The sequence below is a fragment of the Drosophila tropicalis genome, unplaced genomic scaffold (genome assembly GCF_018151085.1).
Source record: "Drosophila tropicalis isolate 14030-0801.00 unplaced genomic scaffold, ASM1815108v1 contig_1190, whole genome shotgun sequence".
Classification (NCBI taxonomy): Eukaryota; Metazoa; Arthropoda; class Insecta; order Diptera; family Drosophilidae; genus Drosophila; species Drosophila tropicalis.
Genome location: NW_027172561.1, coordinates 2846647 through 2872103, shown reverse-complemented (window position 1 = coordinate 2872103; position 25457 = coordinate 2846647). Strand labels below are relative to the sequence as shown.

The 25457-nt window shown below is 35.4% G+C and overlaps 1 protein-coding gene and 1 long non-coding RNA gene across 2 annotated transcripts; both read left to right on the top strand.

Moving 5' to 3' along the window:
* The first annotated feature begins 1888 nt into the window (after positions 1-1888).
* Positions 1889-6727, top strand: LOC137578218 (uncharacterized). The gene is made up of 3 exons (XR_011032558.1): positions 1889-1989; positions 2066-2114; positions 6627-6727. It is a non-coding gene; the product is annotated as an uncharacterized lncRNA (long non-coding RNA).
* A 1909-nt stretch (positions 6728-8636) lies between these two features.
* LOC137580574 (uncharacterized) lies at positions 8637-17194 on the top strand. Its single transcript, XM_068294673.1, has 8 exons — positions 8637-8648; positions 8830-8976; positions 9045-9203; positions 9520-9690; positions 9765-9878; positions 14501-14668; positions 14733-14808; positions 17109-17194. Exons 2-8 carry the CDS (start codon positions 8932-8934, stop codon positions 17192-17194), a joined length of 819 nt encoding a protein of 272 aa, XP_068150774.1. The 5' UTR covers positions 8637-8648; positions 8830-8931.
* Positions 17195-25457: the final 8263 nt, after the last annotated feature.

Below are 25457 nucleotides of genomic sequence, written 5' to 3'. Positions count from 1 at the left end.
ATACTTCGAAAATTTGACAGAGAGACTCTACAATTGTATGAGAGTCAAATTAGAAAAACAAGGCAGATACAATTGCTATCTGATGTCATAGAATACTTGGAGCAAAGATATTGTTCGCTAAGTGCCAGGAGCAAAGAAGAAAAAAAAACCCTTACAAAAAACGTGGGGTTCGGTGTTCGAAGATAACTGTCCGGGCATAAGGCGCATAAGTGCCATAAGTTTAAAGGTTTAACACCTATGGAAATGTATGAAATGGCCAAAAAGGTACAGATTTGCACAAGATGCTTGAACCATTCAAGCAATAAAGTATGCACAAATGAAATGGTCTGTTCATTGTGTAGTAAGGGACACCATACCTTACTCCATTTTGAAGAAAAACAGGAGAAAGTTAATACTTGTGTAACGGCACAATCAACACTGTTGGCTACAAGTAAAAAAAGTAAACGGGGGATATAAGAGCCCTTATTGATAGTTGTTCACAGAGTACCATTTTGAAGAGGCGGCTCAAATACTAAATTTACCTAAAACTAAACAATATACAGAAATAAAAGCCAAAAAAATGCGAAACCCATGGAAAGAACTTCTTGAGGTTGAGGCAATTGTGTTGCCAAAGTTAATGAAAGTTCTTCCATTGAAAAGAGTAAGCGTGGATATGTCAAAATGGCAATCCTACGAACTTGCTGATCCTACCTTTAATAAACCTGGTAAGGATGACATAATTATAGGGGTAGACGTATATTCTCAAATCATAAAAGGAGTTACAAAGATTGCTGGCCTACTAGATCAAAATACTCAATTTGGTTGGATCGTCTCGGGATGCAACAACAATAACAACACAGCACAGGTTAAAAAAAGCGTTGGAAAAGGATGAAAAAAGGTAATAGTGAGCATAAATACAACACAATTCAAAACAAACTCAACCACAAAACTCAAGAAACGAGTCCGCACTTGACTCCCCGGCAGGACCTCACCTTAGAGGTAAGATAAAAGCTGAGGTAAAAGAAATAATTTTTGAAAGTCAAAAAGAGGCAGGATCTCAGTTTGGAGGTAAAGTAAAATGTGGGGAAGAAAAAGTATATATCCCAGAGCCAGTACAAAATGAGAATATTCAAAAGGCAAACGTTAAATTAAATAATGATCATCTAAAAAAAAGTGTCAAAATAGATTCCGGTAACAAATTGTTCGAGGCTGTATTACAAAAAGGGTAGATATTGCAAAATCTACAACATTTAATCCAAATAACCACTCCAAATTCAGATACCAGTAAAAGCCACATTGGCTTAAGACGAGAAGTAGAAGTAGTTGGTCTTCAAAGTCTCCACCTTATAAAAAGGCTAGAAGCTAACACAGTAATACACATCAGGATTGGGTAGACATCCCGAAACAAAAATTGTTAGGTATAGGAAGTCAGTTATAAGAAGGATAACATTGAATTGCTAGGGTTAACTTCTCTCATGTAGCTCGTCATGCTTCTTTAACAACAGTTATCTTACTAATGACAGTATTAATATTAATTTGTAAAAGACAACTAACTATAAAAATCAACAACCAAAACGTCACATTTGACATCGTGTTCATCTGAAATGGCTTCACCAAACCAGATGGACCATCGAAATATATGTACAAAACAAAAATAGGTCATACATATTCATATATCAAGTATGGCTCTAAAACGCAAACAAACAATGCGCCCACCCTCTGTGGAAACCGACTTAAGATTATAACAACGGCGCAATATCAAGTCACCAACGCTGAGCATGAAATATAAACATTAGAATATCGCCTCCTAGAGTATAAGAATTCATTTACATACACAAGGCGTTTGTTAAAAAAAATCAGTTCATATTTTGAATTCAACAGATGAAGATGGTGTTTTAGTTTGCGGTGCTGAAATCCTCTTCAATACTATTGAAGCTAAAAAAAGACAATATGTGGAAAATAGCTTCCTAGTAGGAAATGATTTAAACAATGCAAGCGCTAATATATGAGGTGAGCGTCAAAATAGTTTTGTGGCCTTGTCATTGGTGACTGAGTTGAACTTCAATTTATAATCACGGAATTTTAGAAATAAGGAAAATGCGATAACACGTTTTTCAACGGCACTAACTATGTAGGTAGGTTCTCTAACGTTTTAATGCTTCTTAGTGGAATTTTAAATAATAGCGTCATTTTAAGCAACTAATTCATTCTAAAGTATAACTACACTAGAACTATGAAAGGTAGTCAATTAAATTTCCTGTCGAATGAGATATTGTTCATCAAAATCTTATACAATTTATATGCACTTCGATGTTCTGCAAAAACAGGTGTGTAAAACACCTCCGGAGGAGTTTGTGAGGGTATGATTGAGTTTTCAATAATGACATTGTTGATAAATAAAATTGTATCTTAAATACCATTGAAGTTGCACAGGACAATTTGTGGAAAATAGCTTTAGTAATTTTAGAATTTTTGAAATAAGGAAAATACGATAAAACTTGTCTCAGCGGCAATTTCTTAGTGGAATTTTAAATAATAAGGAAAATACACAGAAATATAATACATCGTAATAACGTACACACATATTAATTAATGTGTTAATGAGAATAAGAACAATTTAATTTGTTTTATAAGGAAACAATACGATTCAGTTGTTGCACCAGCAGAGGGAAGTAAATGAATGAGCAAACCCACGAGTTGTTCCTTTTTTTATACACTTTTTGAGCGGATTTCGCAATGGCTACTCGATGAAAATACTCTCTTTAAGTATTATCCAACACTGACGCTGCTATCGATAATAATCCCACACAACACGTCCACGCGGATCTAAATCAATTTAAGTTGTTAATTTTTTTGGTATATTGATTTAAAATCAACTGCCAAGGCTTATTGCAAGAGTTTTAACATTGAGAGGGAAATTTTGATTTGATTTTTTCTAATTGCGATGCGTGAAAATTAACTTGATCTCCGAAATTTTGTTCATATGAAGATAAGAATGAACCAATCATGATAAGAATTTATACATATATGGGGTATATTTATGTGGTCGGAAAAGCTTCCATCTGCCTGTTACATACATTTTGACGACAGTTGGATACAATTTCAGTATAATTGACTACTGGATTCTACTGGATTGTGAATATTTCCACAAAATCAAAATCAATATCATTTTTGGAAGCCAGCAATTAGGTTTTAATCTACATATGTCACGAAACCAAAACAAAATAAACTGAAAATACTATTAAGCGCTGATTGGGATTGTAGAGCGATTTAAGTACCATGACACTGACAATTAAAAATCTAGTGATGGAGAGACAATGAAATACATATAAACTTTGTTCATTTTCCATTCGTTTATGATTTTCGCTAAATCGCATCTTCAATGGATTGAATTTTGTCCGATCATGTGGAAGTCTGTGTGTATCATTTGCATTATTCTTCAATTTTTGGTGGGTGAGATCACTTTTTCAGAAATTAACAATAATCTATCGATAATTTTGTGTTAATTTTTTAATTTTATGAAGTCAAATTCAGCTTTTGTGACATTCACAAACTTTAAGTGCACCACCACTGACAAAAATTTTACCGAATTCTCCAAATGTAATATCAAGGCAGTGAATCGAACACATAAATATTTGGAGTTGCATGCTCTCATTCATCAAGTACCAGTTGATAATATAACGGTCAGTTTTAAAACCATATGATGTGTTGGTGCCAAATAATGTCTGAATGAAATGTTTTTTAGATTCATTTGAGAGCAATGCATTTTAATAATGGCTATAAGCCATTCTTTATCGATATCACATTCGATGCATGTAAATTTTTGAAAAACCCAAAGAATATTCTTGTGAAAATGTTCTATGATATTTTTAAAGAAACATCCAACATGAACCACACTTGTCCCTATAATGTGAGTGGCTCATTGTGTAATAAATATCTTTCTTATTTTATACACATGTACATATGTATATCTTTTTCTTAGCATGATCTGGTAATAGACAAGCTATGGACTGGTAATCTCGAAACGGATCTATTGAGAATAATACCCGCAGCTGGCGGACGGTATGCCCTATATTTGGATTTCTTTGTCCGTAATATACCTCGTGCTTCAGTTTACACATACTTTACCCTAACATAAGCATTATTTTTTTGAAAAGTATTAAGATTATGTACATTTTTCAAAAGAACAATTATTATTGATATTTTAGTTTTTTTTTTGGTGTTGGTTTTATAGAATTAAACGTCTAGATTATACACAATATATGTATTTAGTGATGGCACGATAGTTCATTAGATATGCAATAATCGATTATTTTGCTCAATTAAATACCTCTAATCGAATGTCATAAATAATTGCTATTTTTCAAATCTAGGTTGCGAATAAACAAATAAAAAATGGAAAAAAAAAATTAACCCAAAGTAATTTTCTAAATGATTTATAAAATGATCAGTAATAATAATTGCCGTTCTAGTAATGGAATCGTTAATCGATTAATTACAAATCGATTGGATAACGATACAAACATTTTTCCGAAGTTACTATTATTAAAAATGTTAATGAAAACGACATAAGACATAATATCACTAACATATTAAACACATACAAGAAAGCCTAGCAGTTAATTTATTGGCGTAGTTTAATTTTAATCATTAACCCAACATATTAAGGAGCCATGTTAACACAGAAGGAGATTGAAGTCTGAAAAAGGAGCAAATAGTTATAAAATAAACAAAAATATACTATTCTTGCAATACGAAATGTCCTTTTGGTACTGCTGTTGCTTTTAAATGACATTTGCGTTACAGATAAATTTTAAATTTTATATGGTGCCCATTCGATTACGTATATAAATCAATAATCGATAAACACATTTTGTTTGTCATCCCTAGGTGCATACGTATCTGGAGTTATCTTTGAATAGGATCAATTTCAACTAGATTAATCGGTTACTTCAAATGTCCTCATTGAAGCACGTAATCGTTGGCTCAATTTCATAGTGCATAATCCAAATAATGTTCAGATAAGTACATCTGTTGCCTGCAATTATATAGGACACTCTAAAGCTCTAATGAAATATTTAATATAATAGACAGTGGGTCTAATATTGTTTGGAAAAGGTCAAGGTGAGGTCAGTTGCTACGCCGATATATATACATATGTATTTTTTTTTGTTTTTGCTTACCGTAAATAATTATTCAATGCTATTAAAGTTTAGCGCTTGATTTTTGGTTGATGGCTCATGTTAATAGTTCAATTAGTTGATCAGAGTCTCGATTGCATTGGATTCATACACTTACATATCAAACGGGAACTTGAATTGAGGTATAATCTATAAGGATACATAAACAGAACGTTTGTGCAAACTAATTGAATCTCATCTATCCATGTCGAAACCAATCTTACATTCAAAATACCTCATATAAGTAAGTTGGTATTAAAATTAATCATAGAATATTTAAGTCTTAAAGAAAACACAAACATTATCATATTTGATCTATTTCCTTTTCGAAAGAGCATATACATTTTGGTTTGCTTAGTTTGTTGTGCCAAACCTTTTGAAAAGTCATAAAATTTTGCAAATAGCAAACATTCATCAGTGAAACTTTGATTCGTTAATACAAAGCAAAACAAAGCACAAAAAAAATGGCATATTTAAGTGTGGCCACATTGGCAGTTGTATTCATTACGGTAAGATGAAAGACCACAAATCTAAGGACACTAGAAACTTATCCTTTTTAGTATAAGAATACTAAGTAAATTACTATAGGAAGACCAACTCATATACATACATATATACTAGACGCAGAATTTATTTCAGTATCTTTCGTAGTTAAAGAACAATAATAATTTAGAGTTAATTAGTGATGTAAAATTACGCCAAGTTGAAAGATTCGAAGTAGGTCAACAACTTTTTCTTAGCGTTCAAGAATGTATTGTTAATGTCGCCAAAATGTATGTAACAGGCCTTTCCGACCCCATAAAGTATATATGTATGTATGTATATTCTGGATCCACATCAACAGCAGAGCCGATCCAGCCATGTCCGTCCGTCTGTCCGTAGGAACACCTAGATCTCGGAGACTATAAGATCTAGAACTACCAAATTTGGTATGTAGACTCGTGTAGAATGTACTAATTTATAGTATTTGATTGAATTCGTTTCAATTGTTTGCCACGCCCCCTTCCACCACCGCAAATTAAATGAAACTGTTATTCTCAAAAACTAAGAAAGTAAAAGTAGCCAAATTTGGTACGTTCAAATTATGATTATTTAAAACTTTTGCCACGCCCACTTCCAAAACCGTAAATTAGAAAAATTGCCTCTCGCTATATATTTGACTATCTAAATCAAATTCAGCACACTAGTCGACACTTTATCCAAAATAAAAAGCGGACTAGAACCACGCTGAATATTCGTATAAATGTGTAAGAGTGAGCGAGATAACATATGTATGTATGCCAGGAGGCTATAAAGAAGAATTTAATATATGTATGTACATTCATACTCGAAGTCGGCGAGTCAACTGACCTATTTGCTTAATTTTTTTTAAGAGACAAAATAAAAATCCTCAATTATTATTTGTTCTCAAAGCAATACGAAATAATTCTTTAATAATAATAATAATTCTCTAATAATGTATTTCAGGCTTGCCAGGCCCATGTGACCTTTACGAATCTAAAGTGTCATAATTATTTTAAAAATTTGGGTGATTTTGAAACCTGCTCCATCAAGGCTGTGAATCGAACTCATAAGTATATTAACATCTATTACAAAACAAGTGGCACACCTATTGATAATGTAACGGTAAGCATATATCAATTTTAACATACCCATAAATAAAAATAATAATCGATGGTAATTTTAGGTTAATTTTAAGTTAATGCGCTATGATCATGGCTATAAGCCTTTCTATCTTGACTTGACCTACGATGCCTGTCAATTTTTGAAACTACAAAAGAATCCGATTGCTAAAATAATGTATGCGACCTTTAAGGATAGTTCCAATATGAATCACACCTGTCCCTATACCGTAAGCATGCATATACATATATACATAGATATAGATACATATATATGTACATACATTAGAGGACTGCACAATTTACACTTATCTCAATGCTCTTTGAATGAATAACTCTGCTTAATAGGTTAAGCGAATGATCTCTTATTTTCTCGCTTTTGAGCCATTTTAGAAATTTCTGATCTCGAATTCTAGTGAAATGTTAATCCTCCCACTAAAGTTCGCTCCTTTCCCTTCGCATATTTGTGGCTACTTTACAATCAGCTGTTTAAGGATAATAGACGATACCAACAGAATTTAGTGTTGTACATCAGTTGTTTATTCCAACAGTCCCGCGTTTATGTGTTGGGTAAGATTTGCTTACTACTTATCGATATCAATGTCAGTGTTGGATAATACTTAAAGAGTTTATTTTCATCGAGTAGCCATTGCGAAATTCGCTCAAAAAGTGTATAAAAACGGGGACAACTCGTGGGTTTGCTCATTTAACAACTTTCCTCTGCTGGGGCAACAACTGAATTATAATGTTTCCTTATTAAACAAATTAAATTGTTCTTATTCTCACTAACACATTAATTAAAATGTGTGTACGTTATTACGATGTATTATATTTCTGTGTATTTTCCTTATTATTTAAAATTCCACTAAGAAGCATGAAAACGTTAAAGAACCTACCTACAGAGTTAGTGCCGTTGAAACACGTTTTATCGTATTTTCCTTATTTCAAAAATTCAAAAATTACTAAAGGTCGTCTCGTCAAATTGTCCTTTGCAGCTTGGATAGTATTGAACAGTAAATTTTAAGTATCAATAAACAATGTCATTATTGGAAACTCAATCAGACTCTTACAAACTGATCCTAGACCTTTAAAGCTTCAGGGTTGAAATTTTGCTTGTTGGCTTGTAAATACTTCACAGTTTTGGACCCAGCCGGATAGGACCACTATATCATATAGCTCCCATACAAACGACAAAGTCACGAACAGTGAATTTTCAATAACTTCGATATTTTCTGAGCTGAAATTTAAAATTGTTGAGTTTATTGCTTCTATAAACGACTGTGTATTTTCCTTATTATTTCAAATTCCACTAAGAAGCATTAAAACGTTAAAGAATCTTTTATCGCATTTTCCTTATTTCAAAATTTCAATTTTAAATACCTCCTACATAAGCTCATCGTATATACGGACTGATAAACTTTCCAAATTGCATAAGCCAATGACCTTGTTTAGATTTTCGACTTAAACCGAAAGTTATTAGCGTACGCTTAGAAACCATATCTATTTTTTTTTAAGGGAAGTGACCATCAGAGTTGCTTCTTTGGTGTTTATCACTATTATTTGCAACCTCACAATGAGTGATTTCAATAAACGTAACCAAGCTTATATATGTATGTAAGTATCAATGAGAGTTAATGTATATAGATATTTGGGTTACTTGGTTCACTACTCATTTGTTCTCATCGCTCTAATGTATGTACATATGTACAAAATCGACATGATTCACTGGCATAAATGAGAAATCTGTTTGAATTCTTCGTTTTTAGCAAGATGTTATTATCAACAAATTATGGACGGGCAATCTGGAGACTGGTTTTACACGTATCTTACCTATGCCCCTTGGGGATTACGCAATCTTTACCAATTGGTATACAAATAATACATTTCGTTGCTATGTAAATACGTATTTCCGTTTAACTGATAAGAAATAAAATGTCATGACATGTGTGTGGGATGACATTTTTATGGATTATTACCTCAGTTAAATACCATTAAAAAGGGCAGCAAATTTTGAGCACTAAACGATTTGATTGTTTTTATTTCTACAGGTATTTGATATATTTTTAAATGGCCATAAAATATTCGTATATAATGCATAACACGAACACAAACTCGAATAGTTGCAGCCGCACTGAGTGTATCAAAACAAAATGTGGAAACTTCTGGGCATCTGTGTTATCATATATAATCTAGGGGTAATGGAAAAAAGATCAATATTTTCTATTGCTTTTTTTGTCTTTTATTTATCATGTGTGTATCTTAGATAATCGATGCTCATGTCACCTTTACAAATCTAAAGTGCGTAAATTTAGATAAAAACTATAGCGATATAAAGACCTGTCGTATTAAGGCTGTAAACAGGACTCATAAATATATCGATATATATGTCAAGCTGATGCAATTACCAATCGATAATGTAACGGTGAGTAGAATTAGTGACTGTACTTTTATTTTTGTATCATTAATCTGAAAGATGACGTTAGGACATTTGGCATACCATAATCATCAATCATTAACTATTGGCATGCCAAGATTCAAGGGAATCAGCTACAGAAAAACCAAGTTATGCGCCAAAACTAAATTGGTGGAATCGGTCGTTGGAAGCGCCAAAGTGCTCTTGTGAGTGAGCGAGACAGCCTGAATGCAAAGGGTTTTATGCACAAATAACTAGTTTCAAAATCAGCTTATTTCAGATTTCTTTTACTTTTTGTTTTTCATTTAATACTGGTCGCTCTTAGATTAATTTTAAGCTGATGCGTTTTGATGGACATGGATATAAGCCACACTTCTTTGACTTAACCTATGACGCCTGCAAATTTCTCAGACGTCAGAATAGTAATCCGATCATCAAAGCATTTTATGAGACATACAGGCAAAGTTCCAATCTGAATCACACTTGTCCCTATAATGTAAGAAAATCATTTGTATTTGTTGTTTAAAGTGAGTTTATTGTTTTTGTTTTATTATGTACATATATGTATAGCATGATATCATTGTGGATAAACTATGGACTGGGAATCTGGATGCCGGTTTTTTGGCTTATTTGCCAAGCTTTAGTGGAGATTTTGCTGCATATACCAATTGGTATTCATATAATGTGCTTAGAACTACAATTAATTTTTATTTGAAAATCACATATTAAATATTTCGTGTAACAAATCAAAATCACAAGAAATACAAATACAATATTTTTGAAAAGTCACACTATGCTTAAGTAATACAAAAATGTAAACTTTCAATTTATATTTGCTTTTTGTTTCCTTTTTATACCCTTGCAGAGGGTATTATAAAATTGGTCAGATGTTTGTAACGCACAGCAGGAGACGTTTCTGACCCCGTAAAGTATATATATTCTTGATCAGGATGAGAAGCTGAGTTGACATAGCCATGTCCGTCTGTCCGTCCGTCTGTGCGTACGCGTTTTACTCAGCCGTCTTAAGAGCTATCGGGCTGAAATTTTTTTTCGGGGGTTTTTATTACCCGGCAAAAATAAAGTATGAAAACCATAAGGATCGGACCACTATATCATATAGCTCTAAAAGAACTAGAAGAAACATTTTCATAAAAATCGAGTATGCTATGAAATTTACATATGTGATAATATGAGGTGGTTTAATCAACATCAATAATAAATATTATCAATGATTCTGCCCAATTAACCTCAGTTGATACTAAAAGCTTTCCCAATGTTGTTGAGTTTAATAGAAATTGTTTGACTGTAAAGTTTAGGTCATAGCGAAGGCTCAACCCACACCAAGAGAGCTAAGACTTAAGAAGAGCTAAGACTTAAGAAGAAAACTATCAATTTCATACAGATAATTCAATTTCCAACTATATATATATAGTGCTACGATCCTGACAACTTTCATACTTTATCTTACCCGGATTATAAGTACCTCAAATATCAAGTTTCATCCCAATATCTCTAAAGATTTCTGATTGTGAGTAAAACGCATACGCACCAACGGACGTATGGGCAGAAGGACATCGACTCGGCTTCTCCTGCTGATCAAGAATATACATATATACTTTATAGAGATTAAAACGTCTCCTTCTGTGCGGTACAAATATCTGACAAATTTTATAATACCCTCTGCAAGTGTATAAAAGCTATTCTAAACTTTATACTACACTAAACTAGTCGATAAATGATGAATTTATCGATTGTTGAATCGAATGATCACTCGAAGTAGTTCGATAATTAATCAAAAAGAAAAAAAAAACAATAGATTGGTCAAATTGTTGAAAATTTAAAACTAGCGGCAAAAAAAACTATCATTTAAAAGCTATAATTATTAATCTTTGATTAATCTTAGTTTTTTAGTTTATTCAGAAAATAATTTAATGTATTGACTACTGACTGAATTAGAAGCTCACTGCTAAAGACAAAAAAATCGAATTGGTCAAGAAGAATTTTAGATACACACTTTTTATGTCCATCCCATTATGTTTATAAACAACAACCAGCAATCGATTTTGTAATTAAGCAATCATTCTACCATGACCAAAACAGATTTTAGTTCTTAAACCCATTGAATACCATATTTCTGAATTAAATACAAACCAAACAAACATACAAGCAATTTTGTGGATCAAATGTGATCGAGACGAAAGAGAATGAAGTTATTTGCTGTCATTTGGTTTATCATTGTTTCTACTATGGTAATAATGGTTAATTTGCTACAAGTAAGTTTCACCAACTTGAAATGCAGTACCAAGGATAAAAGTTATGCCGAATTTGAAATCTGTCGCATTAAGGCTGTCAATCGAACCCACAAGTATGTTGATCTTTATGTTCGGTTACACAAATTACCCATTGATAATGTAACAGTAAGTAACAGTTGATTGATGACAAAAAAAAAAAAAGAAAAAGAAAGAAATTGACATCTGCTTTTTCAGGTAAACATGAGATTTATGCGCTATGATGGTCAGGGCTATAAGGTTTATTTTGTTGATTCCACTTTCGATGGTTGTAAATTTTTAAAAAATCCAACTAAAAATCCGCTTGTAAGGATTTTCTATGAATCTTACAGAAAATATTCCAATATAAATCATACGTGTCCCTACAATGTGAGTATGAAAATTCGGAAAAATAAACCTATAAAAATACATAATTTTCAGCATGATTTAATCATTAACAAATTGTGGACGTCCGGTCTGTATGAGCGCTATTTGGACTTAATAAGTTATCTACCCGTGGCCAGTGGAGATTATGCCCTATTCACCGATTGGTATACCCAAAATGTGCCACGTGGTACTATTAATTTATATATAGGCATAAAATCCAACTAGATATTAACACTGTTTAATTTCTGTTGTGTGTTTTTTTTTTTTTTGTAACGAATAAAGCAAATTGTCTAAAGACTATTATAGATATAACCAGACACATTTACATAAAGTAGATATACGTGAAATCAAAAGGTTTATTTAGTATATGCATAGGTAAGGCAGGTAAACAGCAGCAGATTTAAGAGTAGTACAAGTGGCAACGCCAGGTTTTATAAAGCAGCGATATGGCAACCCAAAAAGAAAGAGGAAGAAGATACAGTGCAGCTGCAGCTGTGAAATCAAACAATACATATATAAAATAAATCTAGTATATTATACACATTGAATTCGCATATATATGCAGATTAATATATGTAGATTCTATATTAGAAATTTAAGACACTTTGTTAGATAAGTTTCTGCCACTTCAAAGAATATTGCAACATGTCGACAATCGGTGCCAATAACAGAAACTACCCAATTCAAAACAAATTAATAGTTACCGAACAATGTGACGTATATTTGTCTAATATCAGTTCATTCTATAAAAAATAATAATTTGGACTTTCTAGGTTATGTATTGGTTTATTAAAGAGTTTAATGGCAGGAAAATTACTTCGATGTAAATGGAAATGTTTTAAAAATTGACCTTTATATGACCATAAATCAAGTTCTAAAATTCTCGTGCAGACAATTATTAAATTATTAATATTCAGTCATTTGAATAACTCTTTGTGATTTCTGACAGAAATGCTATTTTCCTCTGAAATTTTCTATAAAAAATGAAAAAGCGTCTAATTCCATATCATCGTAAGGGTGCAAGCGGGAGAGAATGACAATCGAAAGGCGAGCAGTGCCCCTCTCAACTAAGCCAGCAGTTCACCGATTGCTTTCCTTAGATATATTAATTGTGACAAAAGTTGATCACTTTTAATTTATTTCAACGCTCATGGCCCGAAAAATCAAATTTGCAAATTTATTTTGGAATTTATTGATAAAATATTGAACAAAAATAATAATCATCTGGGTAACTCAAAGAATTGTTAAGCCAAATGCAATGACATTTGCGATTCTCAGAGACTTCTAGCAAAACAAGTTACCAGAACACACATCAGGCCTAACATACATAACTTTGGTTTTTGAAAAATGACCAAAGCTGATCCTGGACAAAGATAACCCAATAAACAATATATGGAAAAACTTAAGATAAATAACTATGGATAGATAGGATTAAGAGAGAGTAAGAGAGTTGGTAAACTTAAAGTTAGTAAGCACCTAACTAATTTTCTAGATCACTCCCAAACGGTTATTTAAAGGATACTAGATCCAGCCAAAATGATTTGGGAATTAAATTAAATCCTTTTCAAAACATTTGACTGAACAAGACTTGAATTTAAATCATATATCATATTTTATTAGTAAGACTTATTCTTTATTAAACATATTTTATATCAAAGGATTATTATTAATTTAATGATTGTCACAGCTTTTTCTTTTATCGTCGCCCATCGAATGAATAGTTCTCTCTGAGAAATTTTCCACTAACAATAAGCCTACTTTAAAATGACTTTTATATATGTATCTCGATAAGGTAGATTTTTCGATCGGTTGTTTCTAAGGCAGCAATATATATTATAGCGGTCCGGATTATAATGGTCAAAATTAAATACCAAGTTTCATTTCAAGTTTCAGACGGAATGATTAAGGGGTGGGCATGGCTATATCGACTCGGTTTATCAGGCTGATCGAGAATTCGTATGGTTTATGGGTTCAAAAATGTCACATTCATTGCGTACAAATATCAGACTGAAATTATACTGTTCTCTACCTGGGCAAAAAGATGATTCAATTCAATTTATTCACTCATTCGGAAAAATCATTATCAATACGAACAAGTCAAATGGGTGTAAGTGTGTGTACTTTTTTTTTTTTGTTTTAATTTGAACCATGTATGTATATAGAAACGGTTTCACTCGAATATTTCATCATTAACAAAAATGTTGATGTTACAAGTGTTTGTCATTAGTCGGTCGTTTAAATGTATATTCATACATTTTACTCTTCTTTTATTGCTTTTCAATTTTAAGGTAATGGGGTTCTCTTTGATGTTTACTGGCTACAATTTGGTTTTCTGTCCTAACTTATTTTCGAATTGACTTCCAGACATGCATGGCCGTTGTGACATTTTCGAATCTAAAGTGCAATTTCACAAGTCCGAATTTCGGTGTTTTTCAAACCTGTCACATAAAGGCAGTGAATCGTACGCATAAATATATTGATATCTATGCGAAACTCTATCAACTTCCCCTCAGAGATATAAAGGTGAGCTCCAGTTTCAAGTTACTGCAAAATGGCCCATTGCTGCCCAATTAAGTATGCTATACATATTACACAATGAAAATCATGCAAAGTACGCACACATACATATAAATTGACTATACTATTTTGCAGGTGAAACTAAGACTAATGCGTTACGATGGTCAAAGCTATAAGCCCTTCTTTTTCGATGTCACCGTCGATGCCTGCAAGTATCTGAAAAATCCAAATAATCCGATTGTCGAGATATTTTACAATACTTTTCGAAAGTATTCCAATTTGAATCATACGTGTCCATATGGTGTAAGTTGCATTTAAATTATCGGTGAAGCCTCAACAATAAGTGCTTCCCCTTTTACTTATTCAGCATGATGCCATTGTGGACAAGCTTTGGAGTGGAGATCTAGAAAGCGATTTCACTCGCTACATAACCATGGTCTATGGTGAGTTTGGTATATTTACGGAATGGTATGTGCTCAACCGGCATGAATGCACTGTCAATGTGTATGTGAGAGTGCACCAATGAAATGAAATAAGACATTTCAAAATGTCAACGTCTAAGTTTTGGTGTTTCTTTTTTTTTTTTTACTGAATAAAATAAAGATCCCTTGTGAAAAAAAATGCCAGAGAAACTAATGGCAGCAAATAAAGGGTTTCGACCTTACGTAAAGTTCTATCTACTGAAGCCTAGACGGACAAATGGAGTAAGTATGATGATTTGGAATCTTTGAAGAATCTTACATCTCCATTACAAAATGAGTTGTAATTCCTAGATTCCTTAGATTTGATGAGCCAAACAAAACAAAAAGAATTTATCCTGGCTTTAAGAATGAAAGTTAATTCTATATATAAAGACAAAATCACTTTGGCTCATTGTGAATAAATTACGTTTGAATTCTTCTTCGAATTTGAAGACCACTCAAATAATTCATCAAAATCAAAATACGGCTCAAGGACAGGACCCAAATGTGTTAGCTAAAACGAGGAAAAAAAAAAAACAGCAAGGCAAGAAGAGGCAAACATGACACAGAATGCGAAAGAGACAGAGACAGCGAGAAAGAAAAGGAGGGAAGTTGAAGACAAAGATGTAGGGGAGCAGTCCATTAATAATAAATTAAGCATATAACTTCAGCATGCCTTTTAGCCTGGCCTTGTGCTTGGACGTCTTTAATGGTTTTCTATACAATCGGTAGGTAGGTAGCTATGTAGGTAGATTCGTGTATATGCTTATATCGGTGTCGGCTTCCCCTAATGACCTAGAGAATACAAAATGCTGATGCCACTCCTTCTACTACTACTACTACTACTAAAGTTCATCCTCTTTCTGTTGGCTTCCCCTGACCTGCTCTGCTCTGCTCTGCTCTGCTCCAGCTATTCGATTAAGTGAAATCCCTGGGCATGATGTTTCAAGGCTGCCAAGTCATTCCCAGACCAGCAGACATCACCACCAGCAGCAGCAGAAGCAGAAGCAGCATAAGCAAGAAGTAGAACTGAAACGGAAGCTAATCGCTTGACTAAATATACATACATATATACTCTTCTCTTCTCTCTTTCTCTACACATTTTGTGTGTCTTTCTCGCTGTCGCTGTCTTTCTCACTCTAGATTACGTAATGGCAGGTGAAGCTTTTTGGCTTTGCTGCTTGCCTGTCGGATTATAAATGATTTGTCATTAATTCCTAGATAAATGCTACAGGGGCAGAAATGCAAAGAAACATCATGGATAGAAAGAGTGGGCGAAACAGAAAGAGAGATACAGAGAGAAAGTGTGTGCTTGTGTGTGTGATTGGAACAGGTAGACGGACAAATGACGACGATGACGACGACAAGTCTTAATCAATACCCACATACAAGTCATATATACATACATACATATATCTGTCGTCTGATTCATTTGGATATTGGCCTACCAACTGATAAGGTAGTCTATTTTTTTCATAGTCTTTTCCACACACTGCGCCATACTACATACCTACACTCATTCAATTGTATAAATTTCTCGATATTTGCGTTGTCTACGCAAATGTCTAGACGGGCAAATCATAAAAATTATTGGCTCATTTGGTTTGCGTTTGCGTTCGCTTTCGGTTTGGGTTTTTGGTTAATACCCTTTACCGCAACTGACACCATTGATGGATGGATGGGATTGATTAGTGTGATTAATACACAACATTTGATTAGATTGAGTGCAGACACAATTATTATCGGCCATCAATGATAAACAATTTACCCACACCAGTTAAAAAATACAAAAAAGAAAAAAAATGCATGTCGGTTATCTATTTACTTTCAAAAATGAATTTAACACTTGCCAGCAATTATGATATTTTAGAGTTGGAGGAGTTCGAGAATATTATAATTCTCAACTAGTTTCGGCATTGAGTATTGAGATAAGTTTCAGTAAGAGAAGTAAAGTGTGAGATATTTTGCTAAGTAAAGAGCATTTAATGATTCGGTTTTCATAAAATGTTGGCCAAAAGTTGTTGTTGTTGCTGCTGTTGTTATTATTATTGTTTCACCAGGCGCAAGTTTTTTTTTGGGGCAAGTTTGTTTGTAGAAAAAATTCACGGCGTCTGCTCGACAACAATTTTGAACGTCAGAGACGACGGGAGCCGCCTTTTGACGTGAATGTGAATGTGAAGCTAAATCTGAATCAGAATCTGAATCGTTGCGAAAGCAACAACAACAGCAATAACAATGTATACCATAGTCGTCTCAAACATTCCCATCTCCGTCAACGAAAGATCAGAGGCCACAAAAGCCGCTGGCGACAGTTGCAAGCCAAAAGTTGCAGCAACAGCAGCAGCAGCAGCAGCAGCCACCAAGATAATAAAGACAATCAATTTTTTTTTTTTTTTTTTGTGTTTTTGTTGCGCTGCCTTTTTACCTTTGCATATTAAACCGATGAAATGAAGCGCAAACTGATTGTGCGCTTGTGGGGACGATTTGCTGGACATGGCATTAAGAAAGGGTCCTCCACCTCCACCACCTGCTTCTTCACCCTTTCGCTCAACTGCACTTGAGGCGGCACACTACAAAGTCAGTACAAAAAACCAAGGCACAAAAAAAGAAAATGCTGAACGACAACGTATGTACGTAACGTATACACATATCTTTCAGCACTGATAGCAACTGGAGCGGCAAACCTCAGAAAGAAGGTGATGGTGGCGGTGGCGGTGGTTGATGGTAGTGGTGGTGACGGTGGCATCATCCATGAAACTGACACACGCAGCAAATGTTGTCGCTTTTTTGGCTTTTTGAAGTTCCAGGCAAATGAGCTTTGCCGACAAGTCGTCTCAGTCTCAGTCTCAGCCTCATTCGCAGTTGCAGTTGCAGTCAAAGTCTTAGTCTTAGTTTCAGTCTCAGTCTCAGTCTCAGGTGTGTTAATTGCATTAAAATGTTTGTAATTGCAATGGCAACGGCTACAGTATTCAGTTTGTGCTTATCTTTTTTGAAAATCTCGGCCAGAAAACTGTCCCTCTTGCTCTCTCTCTTAACCACAGACATGCCAAGCTGTCGTCGAGGCCAACTTTGTGGTGCCACCAAATGCCATAGATGCCGCCAAAGTCGTGTAACTATAATTGCCATAATAACATAATATCTTGGGGCTGAAAGCGCGGTTCGGCTAGCTTCCATCACAAAGAGTAGTCTGTGTGGCAGGGGCAAGAAAAGAAGCATAGCAAAACGAACAAGAATTAAAAGAGTGGAAAAGGTGTCGAGACATATTCTCCTCTTGGCCAAATATGGCGACAATGCCATGGATGTAGACAGACAGTCAGACAGACAGACAGACAAAAAGACAGATCAGACAATTGTCTGAAGCTGTGTTTTTTACTCTCTCTCTCTCTATCTCTCTCTGTCTAGCACTCTTTTAACTTGGTTCACTTCTGATGTTGTTGACGGAGGTGCCATTTTTCTCATGCCCAACGAAGCGCAAACTAAACTGTATTATGAACGTAGTTTTTGGTTCTTTAATAGAGGAGGGCACATTGGTCAATCAATTTAGAATAATCTACCACCAAGAAAATGTTCCTGTATTTATTTCCTTTTGTATTTTGCATCTTTTATTTGTCTTGTTCAAAATATAAACAAAATAGAAAACAAAAGATGTTACTCATCCGCCATGATGGTTTACCAATATCAAATTATATTCAGATTATTAAAAGTCATAATTAAAATACTCTAAACTAATGATATTTCAAACGTAATTTAATTACAAAATAATTTTGATTTTGAATAAAAATTGTGAAATATGGATTTCAACAATTTGTTGTATTTTGTTCTACTGTGCAAAATGTCATTCGTCTGTCTGTTTGCCTTTTGCTGGTTGACTTTTCCGCATGTTTGGCTCAATGCCGCCTGCAGCCTGTCGCCTGCTGCTGCTGGTGCCTTGTGTCTTGATTGTGTCTCATCGACTAACCCCTACCACCAAAGCAAACCTTCTTCTCGCTCTACATTCCACAAACAAACATAACCCAATCCGAAACCCAAACCCCGATCCAAAGAGCATATTGTAGCGGCATTTAGTTTGGAGTCTGTCATGCCTCGCTCACGTTCACTATCTGACTGCAGTCGACAATGTCTCGCCTTGCCTTTCCTGACAACCCTTCGCCCCACTTTCCGCACCACTGGCAGCGCACCACTCCAGTTAGTCTTTCGTATGTCCGTTTGGCTGGCTGGCTTGTTTGTCAAATAGCAACAGAAAAACAGTTAAATGCCAGTTTACCAGTTAAAATCGGAATCAAAGCGAAAACAATGACACAGTAGCTTTAACAGCAACAACAGAGCCGTATCGAAGGGAGGGTGGAAAGAAGTGGGTGGTGACACCACCCTAAAGAATGTTGAAGGTTGTTGCTAAAGGGCGTTAAATGACGGCAAGGGGTACTACCCAGGTCGGCAAGTGAAGTAAGCAACAGCAGCAGCAGCAGCAGTTACAACAACAAACGAACGAACAAAAAAAAATCGTCTAGACATAGACTAGACTCCATAAAAATAATTATTATCGGTTGCAATTTCTGTTGCTCGCAGCTCGTTCCTCTGTCTGTCTCTCTGGCTGTCTGACTGACTGTCCCTGGGTCCGTTCGGTTTGTCCGTTTGTCCATTTTGTCTGACTGTCTGACTGACTGACGAATTGTCTGCCGTTCGTTTCATCTGCTTCATATTACACCAGTTTCAAGTTTTGAGTTTGTATTTGAGCTCGAGCTCGACTTTGACTTCTATGTGCATTTCACTCCCCTTTCTCTATTTGGCTCTTTCTCTCTCTCCTCTCTCTCTCTCTCATCAGTCCATTTGAAAAAAAGTTGATTCTTTGTGTTCGTTTTGTGTTTTGTTTGCTAGAAACGCTTACAGGTCTTTCTACTCCACTTTCCACTAGCATCTGCAGCGGCATCAACATCATCATCATCATCATTATCATGGTCATCGCCATCGCCGTCTGTTGCAATGCAAAACGGAGATGATGTCGGAGGAAACCAGCACATTGCAAGGCCCCAGACGTCCGTTGCAGACGACATACAATATTTAATAGCAAATCTCGAAATGTGGCAAATGCCTTTGATATCCAATTGCGCCAATGAGAGAGTGCACAGCATATGGGGAATTGGTGCCCCCTCTGAATATGCAACTTGAACTTGATGCTGCTACAAAACAAAAAATAATAAAGTTCCTCAATCAGAAATTAAGTTGAAGGTTTCAGTTCGGTTAACGATTTGAAGATTTTTATTCAATTAGCAAGACAAAAGTTCTCCTTCGAATTCAACCAACATTAGATTCTCAAATTTTCAAAAGAATCATAACCAAATAAATCATAATGGGATCCAAAAGCTAAAGTTGAGCTAACTACATGAAATTCAGCACTCTGATTAATAAGTATATATAATAATTGCTCAATTTTATGGCAATTGCTTGAAAAATAACAAAGTCATTGATCTTCAATCAATAGCCAAATCAGATGGTCGTTCGATTCGCTTGAAAACATAGTTCTAGGTTGACGTCTGACGTCGTGCTGTTCAAAAATATATCCTTTCCAAGGTCTGAGATGCTTCTTATAGAATAACAATGAGATTGATAGATATTACACTAATTATCTGACCGGTTCTGGTGACAAAGGATGTTGACAAGAGGAGGGAGTCCAAAAATGTCAATAATACGAAAATTTGTTCATTTTTTTCGACTGTTTACACCCGCAAATAACAAGTCTTCACAGTGGTCGTGCAATTTCGAAAAGTACTGAGCCGGAAATCTTGATTTTGTGATCGGCTCCTCTCTCTTTCTCTCTCTAAAAATCCAAATAAATACTTTCTATCTCTTACGTTACATTTGAATTCAAAAATAACCGAATGCTTAGAGGAACATTGGGACGTTTAATTATCAGTGCTGACAGTTTTAGCAGCTAGCTAGACTCTTTTGTAAGGCGCGATCGAAACTAGTTTTAAGTTGATCTGGCAACCCTGATAGTTTTATTTTGGCTTTCACTGCGTGATTTTGTAATTTAGTATTTTGTTTTTGGAGAAAAGTGAAAACTAATTAGATATTGACAAAGCTAAGAAAGTTTTTCAATTGCCACAATAAGTTTTTTTTATTTCGCAAGTGTATAAAAGTGAATTTCCGGCGGGTGTTGTTTGTGTACATATGTATGTATGTATGTGTATGTGAATGAAAAGGATAGCGAAGAAGAAATGTTTTTGTGCGATTAGAATAAAGTGTTGTAAAGTGCAGCCTATTATCAAAGAAAGACACAATATTTAAGAACCCTACAAAATGTTAATTTATGTTAGGTAAGTTTGTTATTTGAGGCATTATTGTTTCACCCAAAAACGAATATATTGAAATTAAATTCTAATCAGAAAATGCTAGGCAATTAAAATTGTTGTCACTCCCATCAAAGCAGAGTATTAGCCCTTACCTCAACATTTGATCGCGCACAAATTACCCAAATAGATATGAACGTGTGTCGCATACCCTCAAGCCCTTTTGCCCATTACCACCACCCCAACTCTTCATCGTTTATAGGTTTTTTTTCTCTTTATATATATATGTACATACATACATATGTATAGAAATATGTGTATCTTTTTTTTATGTTGCAATTGCAATTTGGTTTCAGGGTGCCAGATGGAGAGAGGAAGAGGCAGAGAGAGGACAGGAGAGGGTGAACATTTTTGAATACAATTCGAAACCATAATTACATTTATTGCCATACAAAAGCGCAGTCTAAGGGGGACAGGAAGGGGAGTGAATAGATGACGGCTGGCATTGACAGTGGACAGCAGTCAGTTAGGCTCAGGCTCACGGCTCAGGTTCAGGTTCAGGCCCAGGCTCACACACAGATCCGAGATATCGAGGGTTGGAGGCCAGTGTGGAGGACATGGCGGATATGTTGATATGCTGTCGACACGCATCGTTGAGCATGCAAACGGACAGACAGACCAACAGACAGACGGACGATGGCTCTTCGTTGTCGTCAAAAATGTGAATGTATGTGGATGTGGGGCAAGGAAAGGTAATTGCCACAATTTGCTTGTTGCGTGAATGGACACAAAGTTTTCAGTTCGGCCGTTATTGTGCAAAAAGGGTGCAAAGGACGACGACTTCCGTTGGTCTTTTTTTAATTTTTTTTTTTTGTTTCGTCGTTCGTTGATATTTTTTAAGGTTTTTTTTTTTCTGTTGTCCGTCCGCCTTCTGTCATATTTGAGGTGAGCATAAAGCCACTCAACGCCGCCATAAATCAACTGCATTCTGATCTAAGGCTGTCAGGGACAGCGGCAACTGAGAGAGAGATACCAGCCGACAACTTTTTGGGCCATAACTTTCCAGACGACAACCTCGTCGCAGTCACTGTCTGATGTTGATGTGGATGTCGATGTCGATGTTTGTCTGTGTCTGGGTCTGGGTCTGGGTCGGCATAAGAACACACAGACACTCACAAGGAGGCACGCATAGGTCCAGTTTGAAATACACCTGAGCTTTCGGTTCATTCCGCTCGTCCGTCTGTTTGTCCGTTCTTCTGTCCTCTCTACAACTTCGAGTTTGACTGCGACTTCGACTTCCACTTCGACTTGTGTCTAGACTCTCCAGACGTCTGTCTTCAATGTCGTTTTGGGTAAAAAGGAAACAACAGACAAGCAGACATCTCTGACAGCTCGAAACTGAAACGAGCCGCTGTTGACAACAGCAACAGCAACAACAAAGACTGCAACAACTGCAGCAACACTCTTATAAGGGTTAGGGTCGATTCGGTTAGGTTCCAGTCAAGCATTCATGATATTGGCCAAAACGTGTCCAAATGCGCGGACAATTCTCTCAGCTGTCAATAATAGGTATGTATTGTTTTGCAACATCGCGACGTCCTCTAGGTCTCAGGGCTCAGACAGATCTTAAAAAAAAAAAAAAATAAGCACACACTCACACAGAAAAAAGGAAAAAACAAAAACCACGACCAACCTTGAGAGATTATCCCAAGAACCTGATAACTTTAGATACACAAGTTACTTTTAAGACGAACAAATATTGCAACTATGCAAGTGAGTATCTTTACCAGTTTCAACTTATATTTCCATTCATAGAAGCAATTTTTTTATTATTATTATTATATTTAATTTTAATCCAACCTGGGCTTAAGCCGGCTTGGGGTCTCCTAATCATATTAATATTTATACATATTGCTGGCCACGATTGCAAATTAGTTTTAACTTCAATTAACTTCAAAAAGTTCGAAATCTGCACAAAATTATATTTGTTTAGGTCAGAGGTTGTTGGACTCATCTGAATGTAAGAGTTAACACTTGTTTTTTAAGCGAAAATTTTTAATTCTGACAATGAAATGTAGAATTTAAACATATGATTTCGAACGAAAAGTGTCAATTGAAAAGTCCAAGCAACGAAAAGTTATCAATTTGTCGAGAACACAATAAATACTCTTCCTGAAAGGTGGTAAATTTTATAGTCCTAGATCTGTCTATATACAGATTAGTTTTACATTTGTTTTGTTCCACTTGATTTGTTATCTTTCGTTATTTTGTTGAAAATTTTAGTCTTTTAGCTTTCAAACTATATTTAATGCAAAGAAATCGGCTTTTTTCCCATAGTGCTATGTAACTAATATCTTTTCTAAAATTTTCAAAAACTGTGCTTTGGTAAAATTAACGGATATCACCATCATGTTCCTTAACTTCAGCTTCATTCGTAAGCAAGTCTTCAATTTGAAGCTTCATTTTTGCTGTTAACTAGTTTAAAATTTTTAACATTATCAGAGAACCTTAAAACGAAAGTTTTAATGTCTGCTGTGAGACGAGTCTCGTTTGGGTTTTATGAAAATTCGTTTCTGATTTTGAAGCTTATCAAGAATATTATGAGTTAATTTTAAAAGAATTGAGGCAAAGAAATCGGGCTGAAGATTTTCGGACGTCATTTTTGAAATGGGGGGGGGCGGACATCTTTGAATAGTTAATGCCATTGCTTTAAGGTGCTTTTCTCATTTCCTAAATTCAGCCTTAATATATCTATAAGTAAATATTAAAAGAGATATTAACTAGACAGCTAGTTAGTTGCTGGCACATATGAGACATTTTTTTTGTTTTTTTCATTTGGCATTTATTTGAGATTTACGATGCCCCGTTCCCATTTTGACTAGAGGTGCCCGTTTTAATAAGTCATTTCAATGATAGTGTGTGTGTGTTTGTGTCCCTAGAAGCGGCATTTAGTCCAGGATTCCGGACTGTCTCGTTTGTCGTTCATTTCATTTGATTTCGTTTCGTTTCGTTTGTGTGTGTTTTAATTATTCAAAACCATGTCATGTCTCTGTATAATTTTATGCATTGGCCAATTGCGAGCGCCATGGCTGATGACGATGATGACGATGATGATGATGATGATGATGATGACGCCTACACACACAGCAGAGAAAAAGAGAGAGAGAGGGAGAAACTCACCGTGGAGGCAAAGGCAGTGACTGGGACTGACTGACTGACTGAGACTAAGACTGGGGCTGGGACTGGGACTGGGACTCGGACTGAGGCAGCAGCAGGCATATTGCAGACAGCTGACAGCAAACTACAACTACAACTATCATTCAAGTGGAGGATGGGCAGCAGCAGCCCCAACAACGTCGTCATCGTTGTTGTTGTTGTCGTTGTCGTTGTACGTTCATCGTCGCCACATGTGGCAAGGCAATACAACCGCAAAAGAGTGCGACATACAAATGCACAGTTACACACAGACAGAGAAAAAGAGAGACACATAGAGTGATAGAGAGAGAGAGAGAGAGAGAGAGAGAGATGAATGAAGAGAAGAGTGACGCGGCAAGTCGAGTGGTATAAAGTGAAGTGGAGTGAAGAGAAGAGAAGTAGAAACATACCAGACAGTCTGACGCTGTTGGAGCCCACGAGTGGCCCCAGACCCCCTCTCTCCCTTCATATTCTCAACCAAAATCCTCTATCCCCCCCTCTACGCCTCCCTCACAGATCCAATTCGTACCAGCAGCAGCACCAAGCACCACCGCCACCACAACCTCTACCACCACCGATCCCCCCTGTCTGGACGACGATGTCGTGGACAACCACTGTCTGTGGCAGACCGAGACTATCGAAAACTCGAAATTTATTCGTTGGAAAAAGTTGATTCCCATTTTTTTTTTTTTTTAATTTTTTCTGTTATTTTTTTTTTTTTTTTTTTGGTTTACTCCGTCTGTTGTTTTATTCTCTTCTGTTTGGGTTTTGTTTTTTTTTTTTTTTTTTTGTTTTGCTTAGTTGAATTGCATTGAAAATGCCCACGAAAATTATGTTAACCAGCCAGCTGTGTTAAAAATCCCACATCCACATCATAAAATAGATATATATATATGTATTTATACTTGTACGAGTATGTATGTATGAATGTATGTATGTGTGCGTGTCTCTCTTCCTTCTTGCCATATCGCATAAGGCATAAAATGTTTGGAACAATGTTTGACAATTGGTTAGAGTTGGGCTTCTGTTGTCTCTGTCAGTTGTTGATTTCTTCTTTTTTTCGCGGATATAATCGTAACATTTTGTTATTGAAAACAAGAGCCAACGACCAAGAGTGGGGGACACTCGACATGCGAGTGCAGAATATGT